This window comes from Ziziphus jujuba, chromosome 12 (assembly GCF_031755915.1).
Source record: "Ziziphus jujuba cultivar Dongzao chromosome 12, ASM3175591v1".
Taxonomy (NCBI): Eukaryota; Viridiplantae; Streptophyta; class Magnoliopsida; order Rosales; family Rhamnaceae; genus Ziziphus; species Ziziphus jujuba.
Window position 1 is genome coordinate 19,903,311 of NC_083390.1, and position 23,284 is coordinate 19,926,594.

The 23,284-nt window shown below is 29.8% G+C and overlaps 3 protein-coding genes and 1 non-coding gene across 5 annotated transcripts; 3 read left to right on the top strand and 1 right to left on the bottom strand.

Moving 5' to 3' along the window:
* Window positions 1–5,221: 5,221 nt before the first annotated feature.
* LOC107429328 (10 kDa chaperonin, mitochondrial) lies at window positions 5,222–6,227 on the bottom strand. The gene is made up of 3 exons (XM_048462125.2): window positions 5,952–6,227; window positions 5,664–5,803; window positions 5,222–5,553 (listed from the first exon to the last, which is right to left on the bottom strand). Exons 1-3 carry the CDS (start codon window positions 6,057–6,059, stop codon window positions 5,505–5,507), a joined length of 297 nt encoding a protein of 98 aa, XP_048318082.1. The 5' UTR covers window positions 6,060–6,227; the 3' UTR covers window positions 5,222–5,504.
* Window positions 6,228–10,268: 4,041 nt separating this feature from the next.
* Window positions 10,269–10,350, top strand: TRNAS-AGA (transfer RNA serine (anticodon AGA)). The gene has a single exon. It is a non-coding gene; the product is annotated as a tRNA-Ser (tRNA).
* A 2,037-nt stretch (window positions 10,351–12,387) lies between these two features.
* On the top strand, window positions 12,388–18,489 carry LOC107429308 (probable sulfate transporter 3.3). Of its 2 annotated transcripts, none has more exons than XM_048463264.2 (13): window positions 12,388–12,642; window positions 12,744–13,234; window positions 13,359–13,407; window positions 13,541–13,748; window positions 13,874–14,045; window positions 14,173–14,238; window positions 15,521–15,634; window positions 15,736–15,852; window positions 16,922–17,048; window positions 17,157–17,443; window positions 17,554–17,830; window positions 17,937–18,013; window positions 18,138–18,489. In XM_048463264.2, the coding sequence occupies exons 2-13, from the start codon at window positions 12,833–12,835 to the stop codon at window positions 18,321–18,323; spliced, it is 2,082 nt and encodes a 693-aa protein (XP_048319221.1). In that variant the 5' UTR covers window positions 12,388–12,642; window positions 12,744–12,832; the 3' UTR covers window positions 18,324–18,489. The 2 variants fall into 2 exon arrangements, with proteins under 2 accessions (XP_048319221.1, XP_048319222.1); XM_048463265.2 differs by having other exon boundaries at window positions 12,808–13,234.
* A 739-nt stretch (window positions 18,490–19,228) lies between these two features.
* Window positions 19,229–23,239, top strand: LOC107429314 (SEC12-like protein 2). The gene is made up of 10 exons (XM_016039981.4): window positions 19,229–19,753; window positions 19,852–19,946; window positions 20,071–20,221; window positions 20,454–20,545; window positions 20,675–20,774; window positions 21,130–21,205; window positions 21,298–21,418; window positions 21,904–22,020; window positions 22,123–22,190; window positions 22,815–23,239. The coding sequence occupies exons 1-10, from the start codon at window positions 19,460–19,462 to the stop codon at window positions 22,916–22,918; spliced, it is 1,218 nt and encodes a 405-aa protein (XP_015895467.3). The 5' UTR covers window positions 19,229–19,459; the 3' UTR covers window positions 22,919–23,239.
* Window positions 23,240–23,284: the final 45 nt, after the last annotated feature.

The following is a 23,284-nucleotide window of genomic DNA, read 5'->3' on the forward strand; positions in this document are numbered from 1 at the left end:
ACTCATTCGCATTTTAATCAAAATTTTCATAATATTCATCAATATTTTTAATATTTTGACCACAATTTTTATGAAATTTTTTAAAATATTTATTAAATTTGTATTTATCAAAATATTTCAAAAACATTATTAATATTTAATTAAGTTTAAAATATAGAATATGATATTTTAACATAATTAATTATTAAAATATATAGTATTTTGATCGGTATTTTTCATATTACATATATAGAAAAGAAAATGAAAAAGAGAGCAATTATTTTCGACTATCAAAGATCTTTGTATGTTATCGGGATAATATTCTTAAATTTTAATGTAACTATGATAGCTATATTATATATTTTACTCAATAATGTATTTTATTTTTATTTTTTACATATTTTTAACAATATTATATTTACATATATGTCCATTAATTAAGATAAATATAATATACCGTCGATATTATTAATTTCTATAAAGATACTGATAATTAATTGATTTAATAAGTTAATTCTAAAGTTTTATTTCATTTTTTTTCTTTTCATTATTCTTTTATATAAATTATTATGGACATTCAATAAATTTCAATATTTGTTTAAATATTTTATTATTTTAAACATATAACTCACATCTCACATTTAAGAAATAATTATACAATGTAATTGTGTGTATGTATATTCATACTAAAAATGAAGGATTCGAATTCATTATATAAGGAAACAATGAATTTTATCACTAAATTGTTTCCATATAACAAAAATTGTTAATATTAATAGAGAAATTGAAAGGTCAAAGTTTTAATTTGACATATATATATATATATATATTGGTTTTTATGAAGTGTATAACCCCATGAATCTTAGCATTTGTTCGTTTATAAGTTTTATTTTATTTAATTCATCAAAAAAAAAATTCTTCATCATAAATAAAAAAGTTTCACTTTCACTTTATTTATTTTTTATGGGAAAGTAGGGATTAGTATGTGAAATTATAAAATTGGGAAAAAAATTATTTGGTATCTGAACCATCTATTTCTACATAATCTTTCTATAAATTTTTGACATATGATAAAAATTGATTAATATAATTTTAAAATGATTAATATGATTTAATGTTGTAATTTTTTAGTATTATTTTTACTATGTATAAAAAAAAATTATAGAACAACCAATGTAAGTTGGTTGGTTCATGTGGTTCAACATCTATTCTCCTTAAGCAAAATTTCGGGTTCGAATATTGTGAATGGAGAAAATTGATGCTGGAAGAGCTTTACACCCTCGTGATCCGACTCGGCTCGATTCGGATTACTCGGGGTCCAATAACCACTGGAAATATAGAGTCTTGTGGCTTAATAACTTCAGAAAATATGAGATCCATCGTATAATAGAGATCTAAGACCCAAAAAATAAAAAATAAAAATATAGAATGACTATGTAAAAATAGATAAAATAGATAATACATAATCCACCAAATTTTATCTCAAATGGTAGCATACCCTAACTACTTGAAGTAAGCCTCTCCTACAACTAGAGTTTCAACTAACGTAATTTTTGAATTCTTTTTGTTTTTTAGAAAACCTATATAAAAAATTAAATTATGTTAAACTTTATGAACGATTTTAAATGGTAATATCCATCACACGTACATTTATAATAATAAAATATAAGTTATTTTTATAATTACTTAAAAAATGAATAATAATAGTGATATAGAATGAATAGCAGCGATAATAAGATAATAATATATAATTTATTTACTTGAACTTAAAAATATGATATATATTTTTAACGTTTTAATTTTCATTTAAAAAAAATATTTTATTGCATTCTTTAAATAATTATTTGAGTTTAAATCCTCTCATTCTAACATTAAAAAAATAATAATAACATTAAAATTATTAAATTATTCATCAAATTTATTTATATTATATTTAACTTATTATGAAAATATCTACTATTTGTATAAAAAAAAAAATCATCTACTATTTTGCATAATTAAAAAAAAAATCATATGTAAAATTTTCAATTATTTGTTTGTACAATCAACACAATTTATTCATTTGACACAATAAAATATTTTCATTATAACTTGTATCAAACACCATATCATAATCTTTTACATTCATATCATTTTTAGATATTATTCATATTTGTATATAGCTTTACAATAAGAAATAATAATAATAAAACTTAATTTTTCCTTAGACGCCGTTACGTGTGAGGCAAGTTTATTTATCAACGTCACATCAAAAAGCCAGCTAGCTCTAGACAGATTCCATAGGTGGAACCTTCCGTAGCCTGTAGCTCTCTAAATCCACGCAGTGATGGACGTGGACCTTATTGGTCAGCTCAGCTCGGCCCAAGAGACCAGCAAATTTCTAAAATGCCACCAGTCTCAATCTCAAATCTTAATGTAAGTCATTAAATTATTTTATTAATTTCAACTATTAAATATCAAATGATATACGATGTGTTAGTGATTGAAAAATTAATAGAACACATGTACAAAAGTGAAATGAAACTCAGTGAGTTATGAATATATAACATATAGTCACATAGTTTGTCACCGAAAAGTTTAATAAATAATAACTTGATAACCAGTTACGTAAACTGTACAACCTTCCCCTATAATCACTTTTTTTTTTTTTTTCGTGTATTTCCTTCTGTCTTTAAATATTGCACACACTCTTTTTTTTTTTTTGTCTATTTAAAAAAAAAAACTCATTTTTATAGCTTCAATTTTTTTTTTAATCTTTTTTTTTTAATTTTCACAAACGCCTATTCTCTTAGTCAAATATTGTAATATGGTTGTTAACATATATATATATATATATATATATATATTTACAATAACAAAAATATCTTAAAGTAAAATATGAAAAGTAAAAAATAATTATTCCATCTCCATTAAAGTTATTTCATAAATAAATTTATTTGTCAAAAAATTAAAATAAACCATAAAACGCCCCTTTTTGACAAAAATAATACTTAAAATTATTTAGTTTAAAAAATTGTTTATTTGTACATGTTAAATAAGGGCAAATCATACAAACCCCAATTAAGAGTATTTTTGTCATTATCGAAAATATAACTTATAACCATCAAATTTTAAAATATGACCAAGAAAATAGGCATACGTTATAGAAAATCAAAACTACAAAGAGAATGTATGCAATTTAAAAAGAAAAAATGAAAGATGTATATCTAAAAAAAAAAAAAAAAATTGAAATCAGATAGAAAATTTGTATTATTTATCCTATTATTATTGTTATTATTATTTTTTATTTTTTATGAATAATTTATCCTATTAGTTATCTATGTGAAAGCATGAAAATAATAAATGATGTCTCCAAATAGAATAAGTTTGGCCATGAAAAGTTTAAAAGCCAAAAAAATAAAAAAGTTTGTGTACGAAAAAGAAAGTATTCTGTTCAAAAAAAAAATTTGATAAATGATTTTGTAATTTTTTTGAAACATTAAAGCGTCAAAATTAATAGTTTACATACATATATATGAATTGTTAATGGCACCCTTTCTTATTACGATCGATCATAGTAGAAAGTCAAATAGAAAAAAACATTTACACCACATCAAGAATTATGAAAACAAAAAAGGTAAATAAATAGTGCAAGAAGGGAGAAACTTTCATTGAGTTATTTATTTATTTATTTATTTATTTATTTATTTTTTAAAGAAAGTCTGTGTTACGAACTATATAATTGACATTTCTGTACTTTTTGGGCGTGAAAATACTTATAAGAAAACAAAAAGAGTTAAGAAAAGTGGACCACGTGACACGGAAAGATTTGGATCAAAGTGACATATATGACGAAATGCCAAAGACAAATTAATTATGATTAGAATTTGGAGCACAAATGCCTTGCATATAATACATATTTTGCAATTAATATAACTGAGGCAATTTTATGTGATTTGACATACAATTTGATTGCGATTGAACACAATTATGAACACAAAAAACCAAACTTAAAGCATTTTACAACATCATAAACCAATAATAAACCATTGTGCCAGAAATCTATCCCCTTCCGCTTTCATATCGCTGCCAGGCCGTGTGAAATAAATACTTACCACAAAAACAATGAGATAATTGTAAAATCAATCAAATTTTTTTAACCTTGTCTTATTTTCACGTAATATGTATAATATATAAGTAATTCAATAGGAACATTTGGTAGAATTTAATTATATATACTTTTGTTAGTTATAAAAAAAGGCCTTAGTGAAGATGAAGGATTTAAGCTCTGAGTTATTCTGAGAGGAAACCGTAAACTACCTTAATGCTTATAGTAGTTAATCATAGCTTTCATATATAGATATATATATATATATATATATATATATATATATATATTTTTTTTTTTTCTCTATCAATCTCATTGCATTGCTTTTTTTTTTTTTTTTTTTTCTCCTTTTTTTAATCATTACAATACAACAATTCCCAACCTCAATTCACAAATTTGTGAATATGGATGTATGAGGCATTACTAACTTGAAAAAATTAGGATAAAGTACGCTATATAGTATAATACCTATCCCTCTTTGAGCCAAAAAAAAAAGAAAAAGAAATCTTATCTATCCTTTGTTATAATGAACACGAATGCTTATTCTATGATGTATCCCACCGCTATAGCAGAAAATGACGATGAAAGACAGATTTCCTATTACCTTTTCTTGTTTATTTGGATAACTCTGAATTATGAAGAAAAATAATAGAACTACAAATATGCCTGTTAGGTTTTATTTTAAACTATTTATTTACAAATAATTTTGTTACCCTGAATTAGTTGAATACAATTTAACAATTAAAGAACGTTATTGACAAGTAACAAACAAAAACTTGAATTTTAATTCATAGCGTCATCAGTTATTCATAACTAATAATAGTGTAAGAAAATTATGGTTATTTTATCTGGATTTTCAATAACACTTTTTATGAGAGCCCTACCAGAATCAGCAGCAATGTATATATATAAAATAATTCTACAGCATGGACATATCCACAAATGAACCATGCCATATCCGCATATGAACCGGATTCAAAATAGATGTACTACATCCAAAATCATGTTTCTTTGAAAAAAAACCATCAATTTTGCTTTGTAGGTGTACACAAAGTATACAATCAAAACAAAACGGTTAAAAAACATTTGGATGTAGGTGTACACAAAGTATACGGTCAAACGTTATATATATATATATATATATATATAACCAGCTAACAAGAAGAGTGTCTTGAGATTGCATTTGACAAAAATTAATTTCAGAAAAACAAAACAGCAAATGCCTTCCAAAGTCTAACATTGCATCCTAATGCTCTCACAAATTATTCCACGGAAAGGAGTCATTGGACCAATTGCATCTATATGCTACTTCTCATAGAGATAAGCAAAATAAAAAAACACATTTCCATAGCAAAAACCAACATTAAATCTTTCCTAACTAAAATCCCCCAAAACCCAGAATCTTGAACAACCTTTTGAAAATTTGGATTCCTAGCTATCATTCAACCAATTTTCCCAAAATATCCTCATCCCTGTACAAATGAAACCTGCACAAAACCAAACCCACCAAAGATACCAAAATCCCAACTCAGAAAACCCAAAAAAAGGAAAATAAAATTCTAATAATAAAATAAAATTAAAAGCAAAAGGAACATACTCTTTGTCACCAAGCTTGACTTGGGTACCTCCATACTCGGGCAAAAGAACTGTATCACCTTCTTTAACACACACTGGTATCACATTTCCAGATTTATCCCGTGCTCCAGGTCCCACAGCAACCACCTTTCCTGAGTTGAGCTACATCAAAACGAAACCACCCACCCCCACATATCATCACCATCAAATTCCAATCGCCAGCGTAGACCCAACACAAGGAAAAGAAATCAGATACTCAAAGAGATATAATAGGAAAACAAAAGTAAAAAATAAAAAAGAAGACATTTACCTTGGTGGAGGATTCAGGGAGGAGAACTCCGGCGGTTGTTTTGGATGGTGGGACAATTTTCTCAATCAGAATTCTGTTGAGAGTCGGAATCAGACGCTTCGCCGCCATTTCTCAGCTCTGAATGTAACTTAGGGTTTTTCTTTTTGTTTTGAGGTGCGATTAGGGAAGAAGATAAAGTAGGTCAGTCCTTTTAAAAGGAAGTGAGTGGGGGGTTTTGTTGTTATTGCCTTACTTGGGAGAAAAATCGAGTTCCGGATGATGATGGAAGGTTCTAGGCTCTAGGGTTTTTAGGGTTTATGGGGTATATTCTTCCTTGAGGGGAAAGAGTTGAGTATGGGCCTGATGATGAATCGCCCTGTTTGTTTGATTGATAGAGGTAAGTTGGGCCAATTGTATTGCTCGGGCTTCCATAGTTTGAATACTTGGGCTGTTATATAGATTATCTAGAAGATGAAGATGGATCAGTGGTCTCCATGGTTTGAATGCTTGGGCTGTTATTTAGATTGTCTAGAAGATGAAGATGGATCAGTGGCCTTTAAGAAATTTGCATTGTATAGAATACGTTTTTTGTTTTTGTTTTTGTTTTGTTTTTTTCGCTAAGTGAATTAGAGATTGATAGTATGTGTTAACAAGTCGTGTTCATATCAATTTATGTGTTAGTTGTATCCAATTATGTAATTATTATGATTATCTGGTTATATTATGTGTTAGTATTTTCAATTGATTATAACAATGCAATTTTATTTTTTTAATTGTTTGTAAATATTATATATGTTAGCAAAATATCAGCATGTCCTTTCTTCTTTTATTCTTTGTATATGCTAGAATAATTGTTCAAAGGGTGCTTTTTTATGATTTTTATTTTTTTCATGAACGAGTTTTTTTTCTTTAAAGTATTATAATATAAATATATAATTATTTTCTGATAAACTATCTTCCAATTTATAATAAACAATTTAATGTTATGATAGAAATACCAATTAATGATTTAAAATTAAAAATCTATTTAAGAATGTGACAACTACCTTTAGCATTTATTTGCATTTATCATATCATCCTATCTCATTTTTCTTTTTATGAATTTAAATCTTTTTTTATTTTTTTATTTTCAATCTTGTCCTATTGGTCGGATGAAATTAATTAATTCTTTTTCAAATGATCTGAAATTCAATTATTGGTTGAACAAGAACTGAAAGAAGAAAACTAAGGATACAACATTTTCATCTATCTATAACAGTTTAGATAGTTTGCATCAAATTCTTATATAAAAATAGACAAGTCTTATAATTAGCTAGAGCTCCAACTTACATATCCTTTTATGGCAAGGAAAACTCAACTATTTGACTTATTTTTGAAAATTTAAAATTCTCATGATTCAAAACAGAATTTGTAAGTTAAACAATTATTAACCTTGAAGTGTGACAAGTGTGATCAGCTATAGATATGAGGGAAGCAATAAGATTTTTAGTTTTGAGATTCCTACCCACATTTTCCCCATTCTTAAAATAGTTTCTGCACTTATCATTTACCCATTTGATATGGAAATTCATGAAGCATTTTTAACAAAACTCTTTTTTTTTTTTTGGTGGGGGGGGCCTTGAATTGACAAGTTACATCACATATGCTACAAATTTTTGTCGTCCATATTTGTAATGATCTGATAATCTAAATGCTTTCAACAATTGGATTGGGACAGAGGAGATCTACCCCACCACTCCAATAATTGAAAACCTTTTTGGATCTTGATTACACATGGCTTTTGTTTGGAGCGTTTGTGGTGAATTTCCTTATGATCAAACTCTACATGCTTCCACAATGGATGTAGTCTGCTACTCTTATATACGAACATAATTTCATGCACACATCTCTATATATTTTTTTAAGATATTGCCTATAGAAAAAGGTGTGTGTGTGTGTGCTTGATTAAAGTCTATAACTTTCTTTGAAAATTTTGACAAATTTCTTCTTTATGATTAGTCTTGTGGTGTGCAATCATATAACTTTCTTATTTGACTTCCTCATGGAACAGTACATGTGCTAAATATAAATTTTCCTTACACAAAACATACAATATCTTTGTCAATTTGCTTATTAAATCATTTTCCATCGACTATATAAATTTAAACTTTTAAAAATAGAGATATATTTCTTAACATATATAGTAGGCTAGGAATCTTATATGGTAAAAATGTCAACTTAACAAATTTGATTCATATATGCATATTCGAAATCTAATATTCCGTGATGATCATGAAATGGACAACCACCTGGCAAAAACTTTCGTCGCAACAACTTTTTTTTAGTGCTACATTTTGCAGAAAAATGAATTGCATATATACAAATCAAGCAGAGTCGTGACAGACTAGCTGAAGGGTAAATCAATCAAGGATGATAGATAGAAAAAGCTATGTTTAAATTCGTGGTTGTTCTTTCTCTCCACTAACTCTTTGTTTTATACCAAAGAAGAAAAAGGTGAATTGGCTGACAACTTTTAGAAACATGGTTGACATTCTAAGGACCACATTTTTTATCCATTCAGTGAACCAGAACTTTGTGATAACCTCAATAACAATATATGGCATTGGCTACACCTTTGCGGTTCAGAAGGTTCCCAATAAAGCAGCTTTTGATTGTTTGGCTTTAGGACCATCACAACTTTCGGGGGGAAAAAGAAAAACCAGCACAATTTTAGCTTTCTTTTTTTAATTTTTAATTCTTAATTTTTAATTTTTTTTTTATGGCACATATACTTCCATGCAGATTCTAATTGCCTTTCAGAAATATTCTCTTTGGAGAATCTCGATCAGGATGATTTAGATCCATACATTATTTGTGACATCTTTCTTTCTGTTCATGGAGATATTGATAAATGGATGGATGATTACTGAGTTGTTGACAATTAGCTTTGGGGAAAATAAAAGGGTCAAAAAACCCATCATTACAAGAAAGAAATACGGGAGGAGAAAATTTTGATCACAGTTCTTAAGCACTACTCGATTAAGAACCTCACTTTCATATAAATCCAAAAATTAAGCATTGGAAAAAAGCAATTATTGACCTTTGCAATAACATGTAGTCAGAAGTTCTCATGCTTTGGTGCCTTTTTCCTTAACTTGATCGGGAATTTAGGTACGGTTTGCTTACACATGTTATATTGATTCGGATTTGCTCTATTCACCAAAAAAAAAAAAAAAAAAGATTTGGATTTGCTCTTGATGTGGGTCCAAAAAACCATTGCCAGAAAGACTCTTAAGTAGAATTTAGACATCATTGAAATACGTTTTATTTGCTGCTTAAGTTTCAGATAGAAACCGAATGAACTAAAACCCGATTGCTCAATTTTTAAGTTGCTTTAATTAATTAATTTATTGCCTGAAAATGGAAAACAAAAAGATGCTTAAATCTAAAGCTAATGGTTAATTAATATTATTCTTTTATCTAACTTCAATCAGTACGCAAAAGTACAGTTTGACAGTGTAAGATATTTGCAAAAAGCAAAACCTTTGGATATTTTGGATCATCTTAATGGGGATGCTAAAAGGCTCTTAAAATGCTAAAATATAGGATTGGTGTTTTACCATTTGTATATACAATAAGTGTTTTGACTATGTCAATATTGGTGTCAACTCTAGCACAAAAAATGGTATTGCTAAATTTTTAAAAAACATATACCTCCAATGGTAACCCAATAAGCGGATGAAATTTTTTTACTATTGCCATATTAGCATTTTTCAATTAAAAGTGCGGTGCTAAAAATTCGATATTGGTGTTTTTGTCAGTGTTAGAAAGTTTTATGTCAATAGTATACCAAAATTTGAAAATGACATTATTATTATTATTATTATTTTTACACATAAAATAGTAAAAAGTTTCAAATTCTTCGCATCATTGTATAAACGGGGTCTCAAAGCTAATCCTAGAAAGATTTCAAATCTTGGTAAGTAATTTGTTAAACAGAATTACAATATTCATATTGGCTTGTGTTTTGTCTTTGATTTTTTTTTTTTTTTTTTTAAAGTTTTTTTGGCTTGACTATTGAAATGGGTTTTGGAATCCATGTTAATGCAGTCATAATTCTTTCTTTTTGCAAAGTTTGTTGCCCCAATGGGATGTCAATATTCTGCGCTATCCTCCATAACATGCATTTCTTTTGAGATATACCAGGTGGGACCTCTTCCATATGCCAGAATCTCTCCCTCTCAAACTTTTTGTTTAATTTTTTTTTTTTTTTTGGGCTTTTATATGCTGTAGAAACGAATCCTCTTTACAAGATCAGAAGAAAATAAATATATTTTTGAGGACCGTGAGCAACATTCGGTGGGCGTGCCGGAGTGGTTATCGGGCATGACTAGAAATCATGTGGGCTCTGCCCGCGCAGGTTCGAATCCTGCCGCTCACGTATTTTTGTCTCTTTTTTCTCCATTTGACCCTCTTCTCTTTTTTTTTTTTGGGTGGCAAGCAAGTTGAAGTTTTTTTTGTTTTGTTTTTGGATTTTAGAAACAGAAAAAGGGTGGTGAATGGTAATTGGTAAGGCATCCAAAATGGTAACCCAAATCACAATCCAATTTTGCAGGTAATACTTTCATTGCAATGGGCAAGTGACCCATTTGTCGCCTTTTTTTTTTTTTTTTCTTTTTTGAAAATAATAATAAAAAAGTGATTATAAACTATAGCAATTGGTAAGGCTTTCTTTAATTTTTGCAATTTTTTGATCTTTTTTTGAAATTATAAAATGGATGATGAATGATGGTAATTTGGTAAGGCATCCAAAATGGTAAACCGAATCAGTCCTATTTTGCAGGTAATACTTTCATAGCAATAGGCAAGTGACCCATTTTAAGCTTTATATTTGTATGTGTTTTTGTCTTTTCTGAAATTTATAAAAAAAAAAAAAAAAAGGATGATGAATGATTGTAATTGTTAAGGCTAAGGCATCCAAAATGGTAAACCAAATCATAGTCATATTTTGCAGGTAATACTTTTTCAAGCAATAGGCAAGGTAACCCAATTTTTAGAACAAAAAGACGAATGTCTCCAACCAGAAGAAAAGATGAACGAACTAGGCATCTTAAACCCTATCATTTTTCCTTCATTTTATCTTTTTGCCTTCCCTTCTCTTTTTCATGTATAGAAACAAATTATTCCAAAAACTATTTCACTTTTTCACTTTATGTCCTATACATTGACACTTTTTACTTTATGTCTTACCTTGGCAATCCTGTCCAATACAAATGATTTTCCTTCTGCTTTTTTACCTTACCAAGTCTTCTTTTTCTCTTCTTATCATTCGTACGTTCTAACTGTGTGAAAAGTTTTTTCATAAAAAAAAAAAAAAAAATCCAAAAAGTTTCACTATCTCTAAAAAAGAAACTCTCAAGATTTTGTAGTTTAGTAATGTTAAAAAAAAAAGTACCTGTTTTAATCTTCCACCTATGTAAATTATGACCCCTTATCTTTTTTTCAGGTTCTAACCATTAGCATATATATGATTCAAGAATAGCTAGAAATTTAAGGTAGGAAATGGTTGGGGTAGTTGGATAATGGGCAAAATAGAAAGTGTAATTCCCAAGTTCATTTGATGTTTTAAAATTAGGTGTGGTAGTTAAAGGCACCTGTCAAGCTAGCCCAGTGAATAGTGTAATGGGACGTTTATAGATTAGTTTCCTTTGTTTTGCCATTGAAGCCTTATTTTTATGATGTTTAATTGAAGTTTACTTATCCTAATCAAGGTTTTTAAACTTTTGAAGATTTCTCAATAGGAGATTTGTATATACTAACTAAAAAAGTTTGAACTTTATTAGATACATATAAAACACATAAAACAAAATCTATATAATCAGAAACTGATAAATAACAAATAAGAGACAAAAAGCCCAAAACCCATCTGGTTTCTGGGTCACCTTTCATCAGCTTTTTGCCTAATATTTGTTCAGAAAAATCCACACATTTCTCATGGCTTGACAGATTAAGTATGGCAGACCTGTTCAATGTTTTTCGTGAAGAGAATTTCGCAAATATAAACAAAATAAGGAAAAAAAAAAAAAAAAAAAAAACACTACCAGAAAAGCAGAAATTTTATTCTAAAACTTTTCCTTAAAGCATGGCCTGCGTTTCCTGGCCAATGCCAAAACTATGACCACTTTTTCCACATATTGTTCACAGAACCATTTCGAGGCACAGAAGATTTGTATTGCAGAGGAAGATAATCATAGATGATCAGCAAAAGAGTAGGCTCATGATATAGTGACACGTCATTGATATGTGGCAGTATAGAGTTGGTCACATTTGTCTTAGTAGTTTAATAATTTCTTTAGCATGAAATGATGTTTTTTTTTGACCTCCAAAAAGATACCGACCTAAAAATATTAATGTTCAAAAAAAGAAAAAAAAAAAAAAAAAAAACACACCGACCCCGCTAACCTCTCAAATAAACAATCTCTGTGATGACTATGAGCTTGTATTTAAACACTTCGCAAAATGCATGCTCATCCACATAAAATTCATAAAACAATTTATATAGAGAAGTGCACCGTAGAGAAAGCTTCTCAGGAAGACAACGGAATATTCCTCTCTATATTCCATCTTCAACCCCATCCCAAAAAAAAAAAAAAAACGCATTCAGTTTTGCATGGCACACTGGTTTATGTACCTATACAATTCAATGTTCTTATAACTCCCTCATTTGAAAAAGGTAATATTTGCCTTCTTTACTTTCTGACATTAATTTTTACTCCTTTGTTAAAGTCTCTATTTGCCCTATTTATTTATTTATTTATGCATTTATTTTTTCAGATATATATTCTTTCATTTCCTCTAGCAAAAGGCAAAAAGCAAGTTGTGGTTTTTTCTTTTATAGCGGTCCCTGAAGAAATTTGATTGAGATGGGTGGAGGGTCACATAATAAAATAGAGGACTCCTCAACCAAAATAAGCCAAACCAGTAGTTTCTCAGCTGCTACTGCTTCAGCTATGGAAACACCAAACAATGTCAGTGACAATAATATGAACTCTCATCACTGTGTAGACATAGCTATGGAGGTTCATCATCAGGTAGTTCCTCCACCACATAGAAGCTCTTTGCAGAAACTGAAAAGCAAGTTCAAAGAAACTTTCTTCCCTGATGACCCTTTGCGCCAATTCAAAGGACAACCTTGCAGCAAGAAATGGATACTTGGTCTTCAGTATCTTTTTCCTATATTTCAATGGGGTCCTAATTATAGTCTCAAACTCTTCAAATCTGATATTGTTTCTGGCCTCACCATTGCCAGTTTGGCCATCCCACAGGTCATATATAAATATATACATATATATATATTCTATATAGCATAAACTTCATGTGTGATTGAAAATGATATCTTTTGATATGATTAAAAAAAAAAAAATTGATCTGTTTATTTGTTTTTTTCAGGGAATAAGTTATGCTAAGCTTGCTAATTTACCTCCCATTGTGGGTCTCTGTGAGTAATTCTGTTTTTCATTTTTGGCTTTTTTTTTTTTTTTTTGTAATTATTATTTGACATATACTATTTGATTGAAATTGAAATTGAAATTGATTTTTTTTTGTTTTTTTTTTGGCTGAATATATTGTAGATTCTAGCTTTGTTCCTCCATTAGTGTATGCTGTCCTTGGAAGTTCTAGGGACCTTGCAGTAGGACCTGTTTCCATTGCTTCTCTTATACTTGGATCAATGCTTACGCAAGAAGTGTCTCCCACAAAAGATCCTCTTCTCTTCCTTCAGTTGGCTTTTACAGCAACTTTTTTTGCTGGTTTTATTCAAGCTTCTCTTGGATTGTTGAGGTTTTTTTCTCTTGGATTTTCCTTCATTTTCTTTTTCCTACTCTTTTCAAATGCCAAGAACAGAAAGTTGACGTTTTTTTTTTTTTTTTTTTTTTGGTCTCCCTTGGCATTAATGTTTTTTGCAGGCTTGGTTTTATAATTGATTTTCTTTCAAAGGCTACTCTTATTGGTTTTATGGCTGGAGCAGCTATAATAGTGTCTCTGCAACAGCTCAAGAGCCTCCTTGGAATCACCCACTTCACCAAAAAAATGGGTTTGATTCCTGTTTTAACCTCTGTTTTTCACACCAGAAAGGAGGTAATTAAAAAATTATTCTTCCAGTTTTAATTTTCATTATCCAGATGATTTTTTTTTAATCTGCAAAAAATTGAAAATAACAAAAAACAACTTTCTTGTGACATTTTTCAATTTTTCCTTCGTGCAGTGGTCATGGCAAACTATTCTAATGGGCGTCTCCTTCCTTGTGTTGCTCCTACTAGCCAGACAACTAGTGAGTTTCTCTCTCTCTCTCCCCAATTATTATTTATTTATATTACTTTTATAAAAAATGGAAGAATTCAAAAGTGGATCATTCTTCAAGTTAAAAAAAGTTTAGCTACTTTAAACGTGTTTATCTACCTCAATAGTAAGAAATTAAAAATAAAACCACCTGCTGTTTATGTACATGTTGCAATTTTAGTAATTCAGCACATATTAGTTTTGGGCATTTATGATTGTTACATTCACTAATTGCAGATAACATTGGGCTCCAAAAGTCCAAAGTTGTAATCAAAGCAGTATCAATCTATCTATAAGATTTGTCCTAAAGGCATAATTTATAATTTAAAATGCTTTTTATCACATCATTAGTGTTAATGAGCACTTCAGTATCATATAGGAAAAAAAGAACCGCTATTATTTTTATTTATTTATTTATTTTGTAAACAAAAGGCATTGATTTGGGTGATATACATTTTCTTATGCTATGATTTTTGGTTATATGCTTTGCATGCATAAAATGTGTCATATTATATGTAATATATTTGTTTGTCATGCATGTAGGTGGATAAATAAGATGGGTCATGATTGTATTCTTTTTGCTTGTTCTTTCTTGTGTGATATTCTACTAAATAATTTTATTGAATTTTCTCAAGGAAGAAACATTAAATTGATTGGGTTTAAACCTCAATCATCTTGTTAATTAAAAATAAATAAAATTCAATTATCTCTACCATGCATACGATGGTAAATCGTATGGTTGAGAACTTTTAGATTATGCCACCCTACCTATATATGTGGAAAAATGTTATTGCCAAGAAAATTGGACGTTGGTCAAACTTAATAATTTTTTTTTTTTTTGAAAGTATACTTAATATTGTGTTGTGTGCTTTCATAAAACTCATCTAATTTGAGGGGCGTAGTGATATGTATAAAAAATAATATTTTTCTTAATCTTAAAAAAAATAAGATTGTTTTTCCCTTTATACTTTGATAATGATTATTATTTATATGTTTTGATACTTTTAAATTTATTTCAAAATACATATTCAAACAAACAGCTTGATACAGGAAAAAGCTTTTTTCGGATCCTATGTCCAAAAAAATAATAATTTAATAATATTATTATATGACAATTTGATCATTAGATTAACATAATTATTAAATAAAATTAATAACATATAACCAATTACAAAATTCTTGATCAGAAATATATAAATTACATAAAAAAAATAATGAAAAATTCATGAAGTTTTGACTAATCTATATTTGGATGCCATTGATGATATATACAGAGCATAAGAAAACCGAAGTTATTCTGGGTCTCAGCTGGAGCTCCCCTTGTATGTGTGATCCTTTCAACTATCGTTGTTTTCGCATTCAAAGCTCAACACCATGGAATTAGTGTTGTAAGTCCTTAATTAATTTTTCTTTGGATCATAAATATTAGAATAATATATTCAGAATTTTCTATCTATCTATTATTATTATTATTGTTTATGTTTGGCAGATAGGAAAATTGCAAGAGGGATTAAATCCACCTTCATGGAATATGTTGCATTTCCGTGGCAGCCACCTCGGGCTTGCAATCAAGACCGGCCTTGTCACCGGCATCATTTCCCTCACTGTAATTTTTCTCTTTTTCTCCTTTCACTATTTTTCTTTTTAACATAATTTTTTTTTTGTTTTTGGGTAATTAGGTATAATAAATCAATACGTTTTTAAAAAAAAAAAAAAAAAAAACACAAATGTTTCATTATTATTAGAAACCTAAATAAATATTAAAAAAATAAAAATACAACAATTAAAAAAGAGAAAAAAATATTTATGTTTTTAGTTATTAAATTTTTTTTTTCTTTTCTCTTTATTGTATTATTTCGAGTTAATTATGGGATACAATTATTGATCTTTATGGCTTTCCTTTTTTTTTTTTTTTTTTTTTTTTTTTTTTTTGTCCCTTTGCTTATAAAAGTTTATAAAAGAAAATTGAACCCATGACCTGAGGGGAACAAGGATTCTCTTAATTTCAATGAAATGAAGATGATCAATTTGATTTATGGATTTCATGTGACCTCACCCAAATTAAGCTAATGGTTATAAATCTACCAAATCATTTCATTTAATAGGAAAACAACTTTCCTTAAGGAATCCCTATAGCTTTAATTTTAAATTCCTTTTTCATTTTTTTTGAAAATTAGAACCAAAAGAAACTTAAAAAAAAAAATGAATTTAATTTGTTTAAGTATCAATTTTTTAAAGAAAAAAAAAACCTTGATTATAGGCATTGAAAATTAGTTTTTGATGATATTCTAATTAATCTCGGTGATGTTTTAGAATTCTATTTTAGTTTCTATTGTTGAATTCTTTTAATTTTTTTTTTTTTTGAAAATATAAAAGGAAATTAACCTGATTATATTTTGAAGGAATTCCAATTCAACCTTATAATACCCTAGGAACCAGCCATTTTAATGGTCTTTTGATATAGAATGAGTAGGTTGGGTCATTAATATCCAAAGAGATTTGATATTCTAATCCCAATTATTACATGGAAAATTTTCATGAAAATAATAATGACTTCACAAGTAGTGCATTCTGACCTGAAAATCAAGACATTTTTGAATCTGTATTTGTTTATTACGATTTTATTTTTTTTATTAAAAGCATCCTAACAATATATTTTCATTGCTTTGAAATAGGAAGGAATAGCAGTGGGAAGGACATTTGCTTCTCTGAAGGAGTACAGAGTGGATGGGAACAAGGAGATGATAGCCATTGGGCTAATGAACATTGTTGGCTCTTCAACTTCATGCTATGTTACTACAGGTAATTAATTTCCACATCCACTAAGAAAAAACACTTTAATTCTTTTTCTTCAAACAGAATTAAACAGACAATTTTCTTAAAGGAAACTTTCTTTTAATGTTATTATAGGTGCATTTTCGAGGTCTGCTGTGAATCACAATGCAGGAGCCAAGACAGCAGTGTCTAACATAGTAATGTCAGTGACTGTCATGGTCACGCTTCTCTTCCTCATGCCACTCTTCCAATACACTCCCAATGTTGTATTGGGAGCGATCATTGTCACAGCTGTTGTTGGCCTTATTGACATTCCTGCTGCTTTAAACATTTGGAAGATTGACAAATTCGATTTCATTGTCATGTTATGTGCCTTTGTGGGTGTTATTTTTTTCTCTGTCCAAGGAGGCTTGGCCATTGCGGTAAAAATACAAAATGAACTGTTTGTTTGGAAGCCTGCAATTTTTTAATATGATTGTTATGGTCTATAAGCATATAAAACTATGAATTTTTTTTTTTTTGGTTTGAACAGGTTGGGATTTCCATTTTCAAGATCTTACTGCAAGTTACAAGGCCAAGGACAGTGGTTTTGGGAAGTATACCAGGTACTGATATATATAGAGATGTACACCACTATAAGGAAGCAATGACAGTCCCTGGTTTCCTTATTTTAAGTATTGAAGCGCCTATCAATTTCGCCAACAGCATGTATCTCAATGAAAGGATTTTGAGATGGATAGAAGAATTTGAGACTGAAGATGATATGAAAAAATATTTGAGCATTCAATATGTGATTCTAGAAATGTCAGGTAACAAAAAACAAAAAACATTGTTGAATCGTTCAATATCCAAATTTATATATATATATATATATAAGTAGGAACTAACTAAAAGAAAATAAATTTATCTAATCAGCTGTGAGTGCCATAGACACAACTGGAGTCTCTCTTTTCAAGGATTTAAAGAAAGCAATTGAAAAGAAGGGAATGGAGGTAAGTTATAGGATTTGGTAGTTTTTCTTATCCAGTTGTCAAAATTTTCATAATTCCCACGTGTGAGAATTTTTATTTTTATTTTTGATTGATAAAATACAATTTGGCATTCATTTTTTTGCAGCTTGTGTTGGTAAATCCTCTTGGAGAAGTTATGGAAAAATTACAAAGGGCAGAGGAAACCAGTGATATGATGACTGTAGATAAGCTTTATTTAACGGTGGGAGAAGCTGTAGCTTTGCTATCTTCATCAATGAAAGGTCAATCATCAGCAAAATATGGGGCAGCAACACAAGGGGATGAGAACTAGAGCTAAAAGAAAGCTTGTTTGAATATATATATATATATATATATATATATTAAGATATAAAATCATGCTTTCCTTCCAATTAGTAAAAATATGTTGTAGATTTTGCAATTTAAATATACAACATATTTGTTTTTGCTAAAAATGTAAAGGTTGTTTAGGTGCACAATAGTTGTGTAGTCAGTAATAGTTTGAGGAAATTAAATGTAATTACTGTTTCTTTGGAGAAAAATACTCACTGTTGAGATTATTCGAACACAATAACATATAGTTGGTAATTTTAACCTTAATTTTAATTAAATTAATATTGGCATTTCTAGTTAAAAAAAAAAGGCACTGATTAATAAATAATAAGTGGGATAAATTTGGCAAAATCACTATTCAGACTTCGAAAACTATATCTCTCAATATCAAAAAGGAAACAAAAACGATCTAGTTTGAAGAATTATATTTACCATCACATCTCATTTCCAATTACAAGTTTTTTAACCTGAAATAAAGTTATTTTCATTTATGTCACATCAATAATATAATTTCATTTATTTTTTTTTAAAGTAGTTATTTTATATTTTATATTTTATTTTTTTGATGATATTTTAAAAGGATATCATTTTTTTTTTGAAAAAACAAAAAAAGACAATGCTAAAATCATAGACTGTGAGGCCCTTAATTTATTGTTTCAGTAACATTATAGATATTAAAATATTTATTAAATAATAAATATTAAAATATTATTAACTGGTAATAATATAATTTAAATAAAAATTAAATTTTAAAAATAAATCAATTAAATTTTAACATATTATTTATCATAAATAAATTTAATAAATATTTTATTAATTCTAACAATTATTATTATTGTCTAGTATATCATAATAAATAATCACAAAAGCGAAAAACCAGATCAAGGGTGCCAAATGCGAGTGGAGGCATCAGAATCTCCATCAAACAGCGTTTAGTGTGGATCAGATTCCACAGAATCATATGAACTCGTGGACATGGCCAATGGGCTAATAGCCCAAAACCCATTTCGGTTTTGGAGAAAAGCTCAGCGACTCGGATCTACCGCTTCTAAGACGCCATAACCATTCACTGTCACCGAGCTCTCTCTTCTGGAAGCTCAAAGATCTGACCCGCCAATGTCGAGTATACCAGACCCTCCCAATTACAAGAAGTACGGCGTCCCTTTCTACTCCGTCGCTTGGGTTCCTTACAAGTCCATCCGATTCCACCACAAATCGGAAGAAGAGCAGCAGCAAAACCACCCAGATCAGACTCATTCCGACACCGACGGCGACAACAACAACGCCGCCACTGCCGAACGGAACTACGTTGTATCGGCCGGCGGTGGCGGTGCGGGTAACAGTGGGATTCGAAACGCCATCATTCTCTCTCAATTCGATTACACATCCAATTCTCTCTCTGATCAACCTGTAAACCATTTCTGTTTTACTTTTTTATTTTTTGTTTTTAATTTAATAAATTTCTGAAAATGAATACAAAATTAGCTGATGGGTATATTTACGCTCAGGTGGATAAACATGAAACTGATTCCGATTTGCCGTACAGAATGGCAGTTCACCCAGGTGGTGACGGTCTCGTTTGTTCGTTTCCTGAAAGTTGCCGGTATTTTTATATTTTCCATGTTGTCATTTTTGAATGGAATTCAATATCTATATCATCTCAATAAGTGTACTTGGTCTGGTTGTTTAGGAATTAATCATTAATTGTGGGTTTTTTGTTGTTGCAGATTGTTTGAATGGAATCGAAAAAATAGCAACGAAAATGATAGCCTTGTGGTAAAGCCGTCTGAGAAAGTGCTTACCCAGTTGGAAGATGTTGGGCAACAATTAGCATTGAAATTTAACAATGATGGTTCTGTTTTTGCTGCTGGTGGTGAGGTAATTGTCACCCTGCACATTATATTTATGAATTCTAATGCAGAACTTGTCAGCAAAAAGAAACGCTTTAAAATGTTCCATTTTCATTCTTTTTTTTCTTTTTTTTCTTGTTTTTTGGGGGAATTATTTAAAAGTTACATAATCTGATTATGGAACGGAGAAACTGAAGTTAAATGGTGTTGTTAATCAGAAAACCCATTTCATATAACGCTCTCATTTTGGTGCAGTACAGGATGGCAAATTAAGGGTTTTTAAATGGCCTAGTATGGAAATTATTCTCAATGAAGATCAAGCTCATACTACTGTGAAGGACTTGCATTTCAGGTTTGGAATAAAATTGGCTCTAATATACACAGAAGAGGAAAAAAAAAAAGGAGAAGAAGAAAACACAACCTTTTTGTTCCTATTTTTTGTTCATAGTGTTGTACTAAGCTTGGATCAATTGCTTTGCAGCCATGATGGGAAATTGCTTGTATCCTTGGGAGGTGGTGGGCCATGTAGGGTGTGGGATGTAACTTCATCCTCGGTTGTAACTTCTCTAAGAAAAGAAAATGTGAGAAATCTAAAATCTACCTTACAGAAAGATATCTCTTTTCAACCTTTTGTGTGGATTGTCACGATTCTTGGCTTTGTAGGTTGATAGAGTTGCTTCTTATGAAAGATACACGCTTCTTATAACATGAAGTTATTTAAAAATTTAGTGGAACAAATTATGACACATATAGTTGTCTGCAAAATTGAGTCAACCAACTTTCTTGATGGGATCACCATACTTGACCATGCGCTCGCTTAATATGTGTATATTTGTATATCATGCTCATTATAAAGAGGATTTTCATTGTTTTCTTCATTTCAAAAAATTTCTACATGTGGGTTTGACCTAATTAGTTTAGTGGTATCACATGCAGGATGAAATTTTCTGTGCATGCAGATTTGCTTTAAGCAATGATGGGAATCATGTTCTATATATTGCTGCAGTGACAGGTGCTCCTGGGTTAGGACGGCTTGATACTTTTTAAAGATCTTTCTATATTACTGTTCCCTGAGTTAAAGTTTATGTTGTTTGTATAATATAGGTAAAGGTGGAAGCATTGTGAAATGGAACACAACAACATGGAATAGGATTGTCTCAAAGCCTATTGTTCGTGACGCAATTTCTGCCTTTGATGTTTCTGCTGATGGAAAGCTCCTTGCATGGTAAGAATTTTTTAAATGAGTATCTTCCACCACCACCACCACCACCATCATCAGAGACAGATGTTTTTTTTAACAAAAAAGATTAAATTGAGTTTTGATTTTTAAAGCAATAAGCTTAAGCCTTTTGGCATGAACAGTAGTTTTGTTCAGAAATCTCTATGGTAAAAAAAGAAAGTCATTATTTATGTTCTGGAACACCAAAGTCCCATTCTACTCTTAAATTGAAAAAACAGATGAATTAGATACTTGGTCCTTGGACAATTTATGTGAAGCTAAAAGCCTTGTTATCAGTCAGTTGATTGGCTTAAGGCACATGTTTTTAAATGGCATTGAGCTGTTGTCATCTGGTAGATTATCCTTTCTTATCAATCTAATGCTTTTTAGTACCGACAAGTGCTTACTTTCATGCTGCTTCCTGTTGCTGAAATTTCTTCTTATTTCTGAAGAGGAGTCCATTAAGCATTTTTCTTTTCGTAAAAATGCAGTGGGACAACTCAAGGAGATGTTTGGATTGTCAATTCAGCAAGTATGCGGATTCAACAAGTGGTTCGGAAAGCCCACCTTGGTCTTGTAACTGCATTGAGATTCTCTAATGATTCAAGGTTTTGACCAACACTATGTTTGTTGATTTATTAATGATTATAACATCCTTCTTCGTTATAAGAACCAACTGTGAATTATGCTACATTTGTTTTTATTTTCAGGGCTTTGGCTTCTGCATCAATGGACTCAAGTGTAAGGGTCACAACTATTGAGGAAGAGAAGAAGACTGGTAAGTGCTTCCAATATTTCTCTGATGAATTCTTGAGTCATAGATGTTCCTTGGATTGGAGAGCCATTTAGAACTAGCAAACCTATTTGTCCACAACCCTTACCTCTCACTGAAGTCCCATCAGGAAATGTCATGGCTGAAGTATAAACAAGTAAATATCACCTCAGGCCTAAAGAGTTTACGCTGTGATGATGTATTGTCCACTCCTGCCTGCTATTGATAAAATAAACATGTATTTTAATAAAATTGTTTCTCCTTACTAAAATGTAAATGCAACTTTTTTGCAGTGGGGTAACTCAGGGGGTAATTGTACTTTGTAGTTTGGATGTAAAAGATAAGTTTTGGAGGAAATCAAAGTGACATTTATGAAACGATAGTGATCTGTAAATTGGAAAAAAATTATATTCTACCAGAAATAAGATGTATCATTAACATGTAGAGGATCAATATCCTATAAGGGTATCTTTATGTTGTGTTCTGATGCCCTTTGATTTATTTTCTCCCCCTTTCTTACTTTCTTCACCTATATGCAATAGTTCTCTCAGGAATGCTTTGGTTGTCTTTTAGTGATTGTATCACTGCCTCCGCTTGGACTATAACATGTTAATGGTTCCTCTTTTACAGGTGGGTCGAGCTTGTGGATTATTCTATTTATCATTTTACTTGCGATTGCTGCATATTTCCTGAAGGATCATCCTGATATTAAGTCGTTTATTACCCAAATGTAAAATTATATTGCATGGATTTTAAAATTTGCATAGAAGAAACAGCATGGTGCTCAAGTTCTAAAGTCTAGAAAATACTCTCTTGGTTTTGACGGAATTGTGGTTTAGCTTCTTGTATAGAAAATTGACTTTTGGCTGCTTGTGCTATTTGCCTATATCTCAGCCCCATCTTTCATAGCCATAAGGCAGTGCTCATGGCTGCATTACATTAAATACGTGTGGAGTCTTCTTGGCTGATTAGTTAAAAAAACGATTAAAAAATCGTTTCCTGAGCAAAAGCAAACGTTTAAGTTGTACATTGATTTATTTATTTTCTATTTTTCATCTTTTTCTAGTTTACTCTGTTGTCTGTTAGACTTAGAATTAGAA

What these genes read in the sequence shown, in the direction of transcription:
- LOC107429308 (XM_048463264.2), top strand. Translation starts at nt 12,833, where the DNA reads ATGGGTGGAGGGTCACATAATAAAATAGAGGACTCCTCAACCAAAATA. An exon ending in TTTTTCACACCAGAAAGGAG is followed by an intron (nt 14,046 to 14,172) that starts GTAATTAAAAAA and finishes TCCTTCGTGCAG; the next exon opens with TGGTCATGGCAAACTATTCT. An exon ending in TGTGATTCTAGAAATGTCAG is followed by an intron (nt 17,831 to 17,936) that starts GTAACAAAAAAC and finishes TTATCTAATCAG; the next exon opens with CTGTGAGTGCCATAGACACA.
- LOC107429314 (XM_016039981.4), top strand. Translation starts at nt 19,460, where the DNA reads ATGTCGAGTATACCAGACCCTCCCAATTACAAGAAGTACGGCGTCCCT. An exon ending in GTGAAGGACTTGCATTTCAG is followed by an intron (nt 20,546 to 20,674) that starts GTTTGGAATAAA and finishes ATTGCTTTGCAG; the next exon opens with CCATGATGGGAAATTGCTTG. An exon ending in GATGGAAAGCTCCTTGCATG is followed by an intron (nt 21,419 to 21,903) that starts GTAAGAATTTTT and finishes GTAAAAATGCAG; the next exon opens with TGGGACAACTCAAGGAGATG.
- LOC107429328 (XM_048462125.2), bottom strand. Translation starts at nt 6,059, where the DNA reads ATGGCGGCGAAGCGTCTGATTCCGACTCTCAACAGAATTCTGATTGAG. An exon ending in TCCCTGAATCCTCCACCAAG is followed by an intron (nt 5,804 to 5,951) that starts GTAAATGTCTTC and finishes GTTTTGATGTAG; the next exon opens with CTCAACTCAGGAAAGGTGGT. An exon ending in GTCAAGCTTGGTGACAAAGA is followed by an intron (nt 5,554 to 5,663) that starts GTATGTTCCTTT and finishes GGTTTTGTGCAG; the next exon opens with GTTTCATTTGTACAGGGATG.